Genomic DNA, 14,110 nt, shown 5'->3' with positions numbered 1-14,110 from the left:
GAAGATTTATTATAATATAATAATTAAGCCTAGTTCACTTACACTTCACCTGTATGCCTCCTACTGTCCCAGGCAGAAGGTCCACGGTCCCTTTTACTTCCACTCTTAGGGTATGTCTACACTACCCCGCTAGTTCAAACTAGGAGGGTAATGTAGGCATACCGCACTTGCAAATGAAGCCCGGGATTTGAATTTCCCGGGCTTCATTTGCATAAGCGGGGCGCCGCCATTTTTAAAACCCCGCTGGTTCGAACCCCGTGCAGCGCAGCTACACGGGGCTCGAACTAGGTAGTTCGGACTAGGATTCCTATTCCAAACTACAGGTACACCTCGTTCCTCGGTACACCTCTACCTAGTTCGAGCCCTGTGTAGCCGCGCTGCACGGGGTTCGAACCAGCAGGGTTTTAAAAATGGCGGCTCCCTGCTTATGCAAATGAAGCCCGGGAAATTCAAATCCCGGACTTCATTTGCAAGTGCGGTATGCCTACATTACCCTCCTAGTTCGAACTAGCGGGGTAGTGTAGACATACCCTTAGGGACACTATCCACTGCTGCAGCCGGTGTGAAGGGTCTTTTACTTCTAGTTACAACAAGCAGGACCTGTGGATCAATCCTGCTTACTCCCTCCCATTGGTTCTTCTTACTAAGCCCATTTTATAGCAAAAGGGGACTTTTGCCCTTATTTGGGGTTTGTCCTGCTACTAGCGATGTTGCAAAAACTATGTGCATGGTTAAGTTTTATGGCTGTATCTGTAACTTTTACTGATCAGAAATAGAAGTACCACTACAAGCTTGATTGTCATGTGTTCTTGTTGCGGTCTCACTGTACTGCTTAATCTGCATTATTGTGCAAAACATTCCTGTCTCTCAAAGCTCCCCCTGAGCCTTGCCTGTGTCCTTACGTGCACCAGACTCGGGACAGGCTTGGGTTTGCTTTGTCAGAGATCAGTACTGTGATCAAGGCAGACAAGACATTATTATAAATGTCAAGGCAGGGCCATGTAGGCTCCCCTACACATGCCCACCTTCAAATAAAACCTAAGGGCTACATCCACAAAAAGGAATTAGATACAGTGCTGCAATGTGTAATTTGGAGCCCTTCTGCTAGTATAATCCATAGCTCTGAATTAGGAGTAATGTACCCTCTAATCTTTTCCATCCATGTATAGATTTTTGTTCCATCTGTGTGTGGAATAATTTTATGTGCACCGGGGCAAGTGTGAATGTGCACTGTTAATACAAACACCAAGACCAGCGATGGGTGCTGTGTTAGTCATCTGAATCTCTCCTGAGTGGGTGCACAATCATAGAGATTACAGGGAATACTGGTTAGAAGCCCAAGCTCCCTGTACAATGCACAGAGCAGTTAGTGCCTAAGAACAGGATTCACAAAAGCCTGTACTCTAAGTAGAAAATTACATACACAAGCCATATAAAATGTTAGAATCATAGAATAATAGGGTTTGAAGAAACCTCAGGAGGTCATGGAGTACAAACCCCTGCCCAAAGCAGGACCAATCCCAACTAAATCATCCCAGACAGGGCTTTGTCAAGCCATGCATTGTATAAGGAGCCTGAACACCTAACTTGGGTTATGAATTCCACTGTGCAGCAGGGGGTCCTACTAGTTAGGCACTGCAATAACTAAGTCTTTTGTGAACCTAGCCCTAAGATATAGAATGTGCACAACAACCTGGCTACATCTACACTGCACAGTTATTTCAGAATAAACTATTCTGGATTACAGGCAGTCCCCGACTTACGCGGATCCGACTTACGTCGGATCCGCACTTACGAACGGGGCTTTCTCGCCCCGGAAGTCAGGGCAAGAAAGCCCCGTTCGTAAGCTGCTCCGGTGCCCCTGGTCTGCTGGAGACCGTCTCCAGCAGACCAGGGGCACCGGGCGGGTTCCCGCGCTTCTGAGGCTTTGCCAGAGCAAAGCGGGGAACCGCCGCTGCTGCCGCTTCAATTTGCTGCCAGGCAAAGCCTCAGAGGCGCGGGACCCCCCCGCGGCTGCGGCTTCAGTCCGGGAGCCTGTGGTCTGCTGGGGACGGTCCCCAGCAGACCACAGGCACCCAGATTGAAGCGGCAGCAGCGGCGGTTCCCCGCGCCTCTGAGGCTTTGCTCTGGCAAAGCCTCAGAGGCGCGGGACCCCCCCACGGCTGCGGCTTCAGTCCGTGAGCCTGTGGTCTGCTGGGGACCGTCCCCAACAGACCACAGGCTCCCGGACTGAAGCCGCAGCCGCGGCGGGGTCCCTCGCCTCTGAGACTTTGCCAGAGCAAAGCCTCAGAGGCTCTGCTCCCCGTGTCCCTGGTCTGCTGGGGAGTGGGGGGGGGGCAGCTAGTGTGCTCCCCCCCGCCCCCAGCAGACCAGGCTTTTGTTTTGGACTCTGGGGCAGAGCAGCTGGGGCGCTGCCGATTGGTCCTGCAGCGCCCGCTCTGGGCACTACTGGACCAACCCGGCAGCACCCCAGCTGCTCTGCCCCAGGTCCTGATTCAGCCGCTGCTGGTCAGTTTCAGCAGCGGCTGAATCAGGACGCCTGGGGCAGAGCAGCTGGGGTGCTGCTAGGTTGGTCCAGTAGCACCCAGGAGCGGCGCTACTGGAGCAACCCAGTAGCACCCCAGCTGCTCTGCCCCAGGCGTCCCCAAGTCAGCTTCTGCTGAAACTGACCAGCGCTGACTACAGGAAGCCCCAGGCGGAGTTGCTCTGCCCCGGGCTTCCTGGAATCAGCTGCTGATCAGTTTCAGCAGCAGCTGACTTGGGGACGCCTGGGGTTCTTAAGTTGATTCTGTATGTAAGTCAGAACTGGCGGTCAGTTTCAGCAGTGTCTGAATCTGGACGCCAGTTCCGACTTACATACAGATTCAACTTAAGAATGTTTCACAGAACTTAAGAACTTAAGACAGTCCCTATCTTGTACGTAACCCGGGGACTGCCTGTAGTTATTCTGAAATAACTTATCTCGAAATAGCACGTCTACACTGCAGGGAAGCCTCAAAATTAGTCCAAAGCAGGTTTCCCTAATGTAGACGTGCTATCTCAATTTACAGCCCCAGGAGGAATAATTTAGAATGGCCCTGGTGAGGGGCTATTTCGAAATAGCAGCAGTGGAGTGTCTACAGATGCCTTATTTGGAACTGGCTATTTTGGGATAGGTATTATTCTTCATAGAATGAGGTTCCTAGAAATCATAATAAGCCTTCTGTTATTTCAAAATTATTCTGAAATAACGGAATTGCTGTGTAGACACCTACATAGTTTTTTCAGAACAACGGCTGTTATTCCAAAATAACTTTGTTGTGTAGACACACTCCCTGCTCACACAGACACAAACAAACCTTTTTTTCTATTACATGCTGAAATCCTTGCTCCTTCTGAAGGCAGGATTCTCACCAAAATCAACTGGAACTGTTCCTGTGAATGAAGAATCTAGAAATGGGCCCTAAGTCTTGTTTTAACGTCTTCAGGCATTATCAGGAAAAAAACCCTAATACAATTCAATAAAACCACCACTTTTAATTAAACAAATTTAACAGAAACCAGAGGCTCATTCCCTGCAACCAACAAGACACATAAAATAATCAGAAGACTTAGCATCCATTAAAAAAAATCCCTTTTTGATAATATGAAAAACAAACCCTTATCTCAATTTTACTTCTTCCTCTGAGATTCTTCGTGCTCCTTGTTTGGATCCACTAGAAAGTAGAAAAGCTAGACCAGCTTTGTTGCTTTTTCCCATGCCATTCTTTCTCCCTCTTTCTCCTCACCTCCTGCTTTTCACAGTAAACTCATGCAAAGATAACTTTGCTGGATTTGCAAACATGACGGCTGTTAAAGTTTTACACAATTTCTGGTCACCTGAGTACAAAGGCTGTTTTCTTAATAAGCTGTAGAAAGCTGTGTATTGACTTTTGCTGGACTCCTTATGTAGGCTATTTTATAGCGATTCCTATAGCAGCTCTCAACACTCTTGTAACTGAAATGACAAGCCCTGATTTCCAGCTTGTGGCCGCTAATGCTGGACTATATCACAGTGCCTTGGCATCCCTACCCCTCTCTCTGGCTTCCCACCATGTTGAATTCAAAATGATGGGACTTGCATTTTACATTTTCATAAAAAAATTAGAAAAGTCATGTTCACTGTGAAGTCCCAGATGTTTGCTAGTGTCATGCCAGCTTTCCTTTCAATAATAACAAATTTCCCACTCTGTACTCGCGCCTTCTGGTCTTTGGATACACCAAACAGGGCACAGAGTGTATGGATTTGAGAAATAGTTTTCTGTTTCCAAATCTAGTTCTCTTCAGTTATACATGCCGGCAGGCAGTCAGAAAATCTTTTCACCGAAGTACAAGTTGGGCATCAGTTTTGCCCAACCTATGTTGGGAGTTCTGGGCATGAGGGGAGCTTAACAGAGAACTGTTTCAGCAACTCCTCTCCATAATGGCTGCAGGGCTGCCATCTCCTGCTGCATCCCCAGCACCACAGCATGAGCACCCTGCTCTGCACCCTCAGTCCAGCACAAGCCTGGACAACACCATGTCAAGGCAGCCCAGGCATACAGGACTTATGAGTGGCTGAGCAAGGCAAATAAACCCTGTGATGCCCTCCTTCTTCAACCCCTCTCTTGTGGAAACCTCCAACCCACATCTGCACCACCACGTGAGGAAAAACATGGACAGAAATGAAAGGAGAACATGGGTGCCAGGGGAAATGCTGTGCCAGGGGTACTACGCAGGCTATTGAATATTTCCTGGACTTTGTGTGATTTTATAATAGCACCTACTCTGTCCAACACTGAGGCTACGTCTAGACTGGCCCCTTCTCCGGAAAAGTCATGCAAAGCAGGTAAGTCAGAATAGGGAAATCCGTGGGGGATTTAAATATCCCCCGCGGGATTTAAATAAACATGATCTTGGTAACTAATTGACCATTCATTATCAGTTGGAAATAGGTCAATGGAGGGATGATAGGAGTTGCTATAGGGAACTTTCTGGGTGTCTGGCTGGTGAGTCTTGCCCACATGCTCAGGGTTAAGCAGATCGCCATATTTGGGGTCAGGAAGGAATTTTCCTCCAGGGTAGATTGGCAGAGGCCCTGGAGGTTTTTCGCCTTCCTCTGTAGCATTGGGCACAGATCACAGCTGAAGGACTCTCTGCATGTTGGGGCCTTCAAAGTATTTGAAGGCTTCCATATCTGAGACATAGGTGAGAGGATTATTCTAAGAGGGGTGGGCGAGATTCTGTGGCCTGCACTGTGCAGGGGGTCAGACTAGATGATCATAATGGTCCCTTCTGACCTTAAAGTCTATGAGTCTATGAGTCTATGTCCACCGCTTTTTTTCCGGCTTGGGGAAAAGCCGGAAAAAAGCGTCTAGACTGGCGTGATCCTCTGGAATAAAGCCCTTTTCCGGAGGATCTCTTATTCCTACTTTCAGTAAGAAAAAAGGAAAGTAGGAATAAGAGATCCTCTGGAAAAGGGCTTTATTCCGGAGGATCGCGCCAGTCTAGACGCTTTTTTCCGGCTTTTCTCCAAGCCGGAAAAAAAGCGGCGGACATGTTTATTTAAATCCCGCGGGGGATATTTAAATCCCCCACGGATTTCCCTATTCTGAAGTTGGAAATTAACATGCCTCTTCCGGAGAAGGGGCCAATGTAGACGTAGCCTGAGTGTTTCACTATTTTAAGCCATGTTTTCAAATAAAACAGTCTATATTATCAAGAAAATTTATTGCTATCACTGCAACACATCAAACTATTATGAATTGAAATAATAAAGCTAAACACAGAATCATAGACGCATAGAACTGAAAGGAACCTCGAGAAGTCATCATGTCCACTCATGCCAGGACCAAGTACTGTTTAGACCATCCCTGACAGATGCTTGTCTAACCTGCTCTTAAAAATCAACAATAATGGAGATTCCACAATCTCCCTAGATAATTTATTCCAGTGCTTAACCATCCTCAAAGCTAGGTAGTTTTTCCTAATTTCCAACCTAAATCTCCCTTGTTGCAATTTAAGTCCATTGCTTCTTATCTTATTATCAAAGGTTAAGGAGAATTATTTTTCTCCTTCTTCCCTTGAACCAACTTTTAGATACTTGAAGCCTCTTAGTCTTCTCTATTCTAAAGAAACCCAGTTCTTTCACTCTTTCCTCACAGGAAAGGTCTTTCTAGACCTTTAATAATTTCTGTTACTCTTCTTTGGACTTTTTCCAATTTGTCCACCTCTTTTCTAAGGCTGTGTCTAGACTGCATCCCTTTTCCGTAAAAGGGATGCAAGTTAGACACATCACAATTGCAAATGAAGCGGGGATTTAAATCCCCGCCGCTTCATTTGCATAAAAATGGCTGCTGCTTTTCCCCAGCTCGGAGCTTTGCTGGAAAAAAGCGTCAGTCTAGACGGGGATCTTTCGGAAAATAAAGCCTTTCTAAGAGGAATAAGGGATCTTTCGGAAAAGGCTTTATTTTCCGAAAGATCTCCGTCTAGACTGGTGCTTTTTTCCGGCAAAGCTCCGAGCCGGGAAAAAGTGGCAGCCATGTTTATGAAAATGAAGCAGGAGGACGATTTAAATCCCTGCTTCATTTGCAATTGCGCTGTGTCTAATTTGCATCCCTTTTACGGAAAAGGGATGCAGTCTAGACACAGCCTATAATGTGGTGCTCAGAATTGGACAGAGTACTCTAGTTGAGGACCAAACAAGATGGAGTAGAGCAGAATTACTGCTTGTGTCTTGCTTACAACACTCATATTAATACATGCCATAATGACGTTTGCTTTTTTGCAACAGCATCACACTGTTGACTCATATTTAGCTTGTGATGCATTATGACCCCCAGATCTTTTTCTGCAGTACTCTTTTCTAGGCAGTCATTTTCCATTTTATATATGTGCAACTGATTGTTCCTGCCTATGTGGAGTATTTTGCATTTGTCTTTATTGAATTACATCCTGTTTATCTCAGACCATTTCTCCAGTTTGTCTAGCTAATTTTGAATTATAATTCTATCCCTCAAAGTACTTGCAACCCTTGCCGCCTGCTTTGTATCATCCACACACTTATATAAGTCTACTTTCTATGACATTCTCTAAATCATTTAGTTATTGAAGAGAACTGATCCCTGAGGAGCCCCCACTCATTATACCCTTCATGCATGACTGTGAATAATTGATAACTACTATCTGGAAAAGTTTATTGAACCAGTTATGCACCCACCTTATAATATCTCCATCTAGGTTGTAATTCCCTACTTTGTTAATGAGACAGTTATGCCAGATTGTATCAGAAGCCTTACTAAATTATAGATGTACCACATTTTTCATTTTCCCCTTATCCACAAGACTTGTCAGCCTGTCAAAGACAGCTCTCAGGCTGGTTTGACATGATTTGTTCTTGACAAATCCATGCTGACTCTTTCTTAGCACCTTATTATCGTCTAGATGTTTTCAAATTGATTCCTTAATTATTTGCTTCCTTATCTTTCCTGGCATAGAAATTCAGCTGACAGGTCTGTAATTCCAGGTCTATAATTGTCCGGGTCATTCTTATTTCCCTTTTTATAGATGAACACTACATTTGCCCTTTCCCAGTCTTTTGGAATTCTCCTGTCTTCTGGTAATAGCTAATGGTTCAGATAGCTCCTCAGTCAGCCCTTTGAGTATTCTATGATGTATTTTATCAGGCCTTGGTGACTTGAAGACATCTAACTTGGTTAAGTACTTTTTAACTTATTCTTTCTCTATGTGTAGAATGTTTTCTTGTTATCCTTTTTTTGTCTCCAGCTAGTTTGAGCTTGTTTTGTGCACTGGCCTTTTAAATTATGCCCCTACATACTTGTGTTATTTGTTTATTAGAATACTTACCTGGCATTGTCCATGTCTGGCCTGCGGCAGGGGTGAAGCCATTCACCTCTGCACTAGCTTCTTCCTAATGCTAGTGTGTGTGTGTGTGGGGGGGGGGGAGGTCATGCACCCTAGCTGCTGGCTTTGCCCAGGGGGGTGGTCCTGGGGTGACAGGGGAGGGGCATGCACCCCTTGCTGCCAGCTTCACTCTTGGGCCAGCCCAAGGGTGGGGAGGGGGTGGTATCCACAGAAAATTCTTACACACTCCGGGGCAGGGGTAGGCAATAAAAAAAAAATGGCAGCCCACAAGGTTAGTCCCTGGTGGGCCACCACTGCTATGTTTACCTGCACCTCAGCTGGTATTAGAGGATCACAGCTCTGGTTGGTCGCAAATCACCATTCATGACCAATGCAAATGGAGGGAAGCATCGCGGACCAAGACATCACTTCCCATCGCTTGCATTGACCGTAAACAATGATTCATGGCCAACCAGGACTGCGATCCTCCCATACCTGTAGAAATGCAGGTAAACATGGAGGTCGAAGCCTGCCAGGGTCTATCCCTCCAGACTGGATCCAGAATTTGCCACCATGACTCTAGGGGCACTCATCCTTACTTGTTCCTAGGACTCATACCCTTCCGTAGGTTTCGGCATAACCTTAAACTCTGCAGGTTTTTGAGGTCTTTTACCAGTGAAAGAACCTTACACAGTAATAGCCCACTTCATCTCTATTTATTAATGATCAAAAACAGAATGCACACACCAAGCATATGGTGCTCACCAAACTTCCAATGAGACAGAGAACTTGTCTTGATGGTCTGTCAGGATCAGGTCCATCTGGGGGTCTTCAGTTTCAGCACGATGTCATTGGCGCAGGGTTGAGGTCTGGAAGCTCTGATTTTGGAGCTGTGTCCTGGAGTTGGTTCCCAAAGAGTTTCCTTTTGGGCCCCAGTTTACATAGTGAAACCTGAGTCCTGCTTAGCTCTGCCTTAACCAATTAGTTTAATTTTACTAACCAGTCATAACATACCGTAATGAATTACCTAACCAATCAGACCCCACTGCCTTAGTTGATTTACACCTAGCAAAATTAATTAGAAAGCAGACAGAAACAATTAAAAACCAGACAGAGATCATACAGACAATAGGAAAGTGAGGACCATTATCACAGAATGAGGATTCTACAACCTCAACTGTTGATAAAGATCTGTTTCTTTATCTGGTGATATTGGTTGCCATTAGTTTGGAATCTCCTTCTTAGCATCCTGGTGTGATACTATTTTAATGCACTTTGGATGGAATGTGAGTGTATAACCTCAAACGTTACAGCTAATGGCTGCTCCTCTTCAATCTGGCTGCAGAGGAAGGCTTTAGGCCTTTCAATATGGCTACAGAAAAAACATATTGCTGGCCCGAGGACAGGGAGCGAGGCCATACTAGCCTCTCATCAGCGCTCCTTGGACCCAGCTCTGGAATATGGGGGCCATGGAGGCTGCCTGCTGGTGCTTCCCAGGACTGGCCCAGGGACAGCGGGAGTCACACAGTGATCAGCAGCTACTCGCCAAGACTGGCTGGAATGTCAGCTGCTGCTGGCCACTGGCTTCCTGCTGGCATGCTTGCTGCCCCCGTGGTCATTCTGCTTTATAATTCCCTCCCGCTAGACTCCTCCCTTTCTATTTTATGAGAAACAATCAAATTCCAGGCACATCCCATTTTCCTTTCACAATCAAAACCTGGCCTTGCTTTAAGTTAGGGTCAGAGGAAGCTGCATACCAAATTTGGCGGTCCTTGGTCTTACCATTTAGAATGAGTTCTTGAACAAATGGATTCACAGACAAACAGACAGATGCACAATTCTAAAATATACAGATAGACTAGAAGGCTTACCTGGCATTGCTTGGGTCCTTAACTCAATAGTTGTTATTTTTCTTCATTTAAAACATTGTTCTGGGGCAGGGCTGGGCATGGGGGGTTCAGTATATAAAAAAATATTGTTTGGTGTTCCTCACTCTTAAAAAGTTTAAGAAACACTGATTTAGTAGAAGTTCTAGAACAAACAGACCTACAGATGGACAGATAGACAGATACATGTTTCTAAAATATATAGTAAGATATTAATGCTTTGTATTTTGACCTTATTTCCACTTTCTATAGGTCTTTTTTTTTTAAAAATTTTTAGATCATTGGATATCTCCTGGCTAAGCCAGAGTGGTCTCTTGTTATACTTCCTACCTTTCATACATTACAATATTTTACTCTTGTGTCCTTAATAATGTCAGGTGCAATTAAGTGTTCATAAGCAAACAGTACACTTGTATTTAGCTAGGCACAACATTTCAACAAATTCCATCTGTAAAACCACACTATCCCCCTTCTCCCACCACCCACATTCATTATTCATCATGGCATTCATTATAGTGCATGGTAATCAAGACCAGGACCCTCCCAAGCATTGCTCCTGCCCCTAAAATAAGCCAGTTCCCCCTCTTGCCCTCAAGCACATTCCTGCCTTTTTCCATTGGGCTGTGCAAGTCCACAGTGTGATACCACAGTGAATTCCTGAATTTTGCTGTCTTGATGCAACCAGCTCCCCCAGTGGTAGGTGCACTTTCTGAACGACAGTAATGATTCAGTGTCCTCTCACTGGCATGGGTCCAGTTAGGGAAAATGGCTCAAGTCTGGCTTTACAGAGGTGGAGAAGAGCCACAGTAATGTGCACAGCATTAATGACAATGAAATCCAAATGTGTCTGCAGACATCTCCAACAGGATTTCAATCTGCCTCAAACACATTTCACCATCATTCTGCACCTGCTGAGCATGTCATTAAACTGTCTTGCATCAGGATCTCTGAATTCAAGACCGTTGGATAAGCGGAGGTGAAGATGGTACACTGGATCTCCTAGAAAAAAGTGAGGAAGGTAACATCATTTACTTCAATACTGTACGGTGGAACTTGTGTCCGAGACTGTCCATGACTATATATTTCCTAATTGACAAAAAATGCTGCCATTGTGAATTTTTCCTGGGCAGCCCACACTGACATTCTGAAATTTACTTCTGTGGTCCACTGGTGCTTGTATAACATTGGAGTAGTATTCTTTGCATTTTATGCCCTCATAAGCATCTTGAGGAGGGAAAACCCCATTCTCCCAAAACCAGAAATTACTGCTGGAATATCTTTAATGCCTGCTACCTTGAGGAAAAGCACATTCCCGTCTGCCTCAGATTCCTCCACCACAACTTTACTAACTGTTGACTTGCCAATCCCAAACTGATTGACAATGGACTTGTAGCAGTCTGGAGTTGCCAGCTATCAGATGGCTATTGTGACCTGCTTCTGGATTGACAAGGATGACATTTGTTGTGTCTCTTTAAGCTGGAGTGGAAGGGTGAGCTGTTCACAATGCTCAAGAAGTGTTGCTTTCTTCCCGTGGATGTTCTGGATGCACTGCACGTCATCTCAGGTCTGCAAGAGACTGCATTTCCACCAGTCTCTGCTGATGGGCCTGCACCAGAAGCATTGGCCTATGAAGGAGACATCAAGAATTATGCCAGTTATTCTGAGAAATATGTCAGTGGGAGTGTGAGATGCCAGGCTACTCCTCCTCTAGCTCCATCAAGATCCTTCGGTGGAATAGACAAAGCAAGCAAAATATCCACCAATGTCCTACAAATGTTCTGCCAGTTTCCTGACACAGGAGTGAAAGTACAAGCTAGACAGCTTAGTTAAAAGTCTACGCTTCCATGTTGGTGACTCTGGAGTTATGAACACAGAGACCAAAATGACTGCTTGGCAGGCTGTGTTAGCAGGCTGGTCAAACTTCCTGTATCATGCCGAGTGAGCAGTAAAATTTTCCACGCATCATGGTCCTAGAGTTAAGAGTGGCTACATTCCAGCCGGCCACTAAGGACTCTGTGATTTGGTTTGTTTCACTCTGGTCTGTGCATCTGGTCTGTGGAATCATGGCCAAGGCAGAGAACCAGATTTGCTGACAAGGGACTGAGGTGATTTAGCAGACGTACAATTGCTGAGGTAAACACATTTCGACACAGTACCAAAGTGAATCACCAGTTTGTTTTGAAATACAGGTTAGTATCTATAAACAAAGGGTTAAATCACGAGCTCTATCCTCCCACACAATCCTATTGATTTCTAAGACACTTTGAGTAACATGAATGGAAACTATCTTGGTGATTCAGTTCTATGTAATCAATGATTTCTTTGAATTTAAAGCCAGTAAGAACAATATCTCTGGGCCGAAGCCTGAGCTCACTGTTGAGGCCAAATTACACGGATACAACTGGGACAGAATATGGCCCAGAGATAATGTTCAGGTCTACTGATCAGAGCTAAAAGGCAGGGTGGGCATGTGTAGGGTGAGAACAAGGAGAGGAATGTCTGTTTCACGTTGTCCAGTGTAATTTTGCCCTGACTATGGCTGTCAGCATTCAGCCTGAAATCATTTAAATGCTACCTTGCTGCTTTTTTTTTCTGGTCTGTGATGGCCTCTCTGCTCTTTCCTTGGTTAAAGAAAGCCCTGGTCACTGTCTCCTTCTTTGTCACACCAGCAAAAAGGGAATGTCCCACAGCACGGCTGCAGCCAGGGCTTCCACACGCTGTTGCACCCAGAGAGCTGCTGTGGGACAGGAGTCAGGGTCTGGCGATGCTCCTTCACTGCTCTTTCAATTCTGCTTATTACTGTGTCAAACAGGGGCTCAGTGGAGGGAGACAGAGGTTTAGACTCAGACGGGTCTCTGGAGAGGTCAAAGAGCAAAGGAGGGTCATGATGGGTTACGTCTTCCCCAAAGCAATGGCACATTCCACCTCTGTAACAGGCTCCAGCGCCTTCTGGCTGGAATATTGGAGTTGTAAAATGAGCCTTCCACAGCGCCCCACCTGCCAGGAGAGAATCTTGTTCAAGTAACAAAGATGGACACACACTAGACAGAACTCTACTAAGGACAGTATTTTCCTTGTATAGCTCAATGTCCAATGTGCTTCAGGAACAGCCCAGGGAACTACAAGTTGTGGACTACAAACTGTTGGCATGTACCCTGTGCCCCCTAGCAGGGTCTCAGCAGTGGCTGCAGGCAGAGAGGAGGGGTGGCTGAACTGTAATACTGTTTTTGTTCTTTACAGGTAGGACCAAAAAAGGCTTTCAGAGCCCCCATGAGAGGAGTTTAAGTGACACAAAGGAAGAATATGGACTTATTTGTTGTGGAGCTTAGCTACTGTGGGAGTTAGAACATGTTTGTAAGGGGGGGGTCGTGCTGTACAATGTACGCTCTGCTCTCCCAGCAGGGTCTCAGCACTGACTGAGCTGGGAGCACATAGGCTGCAAGCAGAGAGGAGGCTGCTGACCTGTCATCCTGCTCTGTGTTCTTTACAGAATAAAGCCTGTTCCTGGTGATTTGTCTCAGTGAGTCTGGTCTGAGATATACACACTGACACACAATGCAGAGCACACAAAGGAGCCTCAGGTCTAGACTCTCAAAGCTGTATAAAAAGTCACAAGGCTTTGAATAATGTCATACTGGTCTAGTAAACAGGAGGGGTGACAAAGGCTGCAAAAGCTTTTATTCTGCTCACCTCAAGGAAAAAATCCAAGGTGACCATGCAACTATCTATTTATTGGGAACTAACTAAACTCCAGAACAGCCCTTTCCAAAAGGAGCTAAACTGGTTATTTAAAAAAAACGGGACTATGTAGCACTTTAAAGACTAACAAGATGGTTTATTAGGTGTTGAGCTTTCGTGGGCCAGACCCACTTTCTCAGATCAAATTGTGGAAGAAAATAGGCATGACCATATATACCAAAGGATACAATAAAAAAAAGTGAACATTTACATAAAAAGGACTAATCAAATTTCAGAACAGAGGGGAGATGTGTGCGGGGGGGGGGGAAGGTAAATGTCTGTGAGCTAATGATATTAGAGGTGATAATTGGGGAAGTTGTCTTTGTAATGGGTAAGATAATTAGTGTCTTTGTTAAGACCCCGGCGTAAAGTGTCAAATTTAAGCATGAATAACAGTTCAGAGGTTTCTCTTTCAAGTTTGGTGTTAAAATGTCTTTGAAGCAGTATGCAGGTAATCAAGTTGTTGAGACAATGCCCTTTCTGGGCATTGTTTGTTATGTCATCATGTGCCAACAGTGTCCATCTGCTATGTACATTGGACAAACGTCTCAGACACTTCGCCAAAGAATCAATGCACACAAAATGGATATCAGACAGTATCACAAAGAAAAAACAGTTTCTTGCCA

At 45.2% G+C, this 14,110-nt stretch overlaps 2 protein-coding genes across 10 annotated transcripts in view; both read right to left on the bottom strand.

Annotated features, from left to right (window-relative positions):
* Positions 1-3,997, bottom strand: part of LOC102455433 (arylsulfatase H) — a 64,650-nt gene extending 60,653 nt beyond the window's left edge. Inside the window, exon 1 of one of the 2 annotated variants that reach the window (XM_075915626.1) lies at positions 3,639-3,997. The gene's annotated coding sequence lies outside the window, so the exon portion shown is untranslated. The remainder of the gene's footprint in view (positions 1-3,638) is intronic. The other variant, XM_006112252.4, reaches the window with a different exon arrangement.
* Positions 3,998-8,561: 4,564 nt separating this feature from the next.
* The window catches only part of LOC102455184 (arylsulfatase H-like), a 28,440-nt gene continuing 22,891 nt past the window's right edge, over positions 8,562-14,110 (bottom strand). For 6 of the 8 annotated variants that reach the window (XM_075915599.1, XM_075915582.1, XM_075915557.1 and 3 more), the window contains one exon: positions 8,562-12,743. In XM_075915599.1, coding sequence (XP_075771714.1) covers positions 12,373-12,743 — 371 coding nt within the window. In that variant the 3' untranslated portion in view covers positions 8,562-12,372. The remainder of the gene's footprint in view (positions 12,744-14,110) is intronic. The other 2 variants (XM_025188993.2, XM_075915602.1) reach the window with 2 other exon arrangements.

This window comes from Pelodiscus sinensis, chromosome 1, assembly GCF_049634645.1.
Source record: "Pelodiscus sinensis isolate JC-2024 chromosome 1, ASM4963464v1, whole genome shotgun sequence".
Lineage (NCBI taxonomy): Eukaryota > Metazoa > Chordata > Testudines > Trionychidae > Pelodiscus > Pelodiscus sinensis.
The sequence above is the reverse complement of the archived record's forward strand: the minus strand, read 5'-3'. Positions and strand labels throughout refer to the sequence as shown.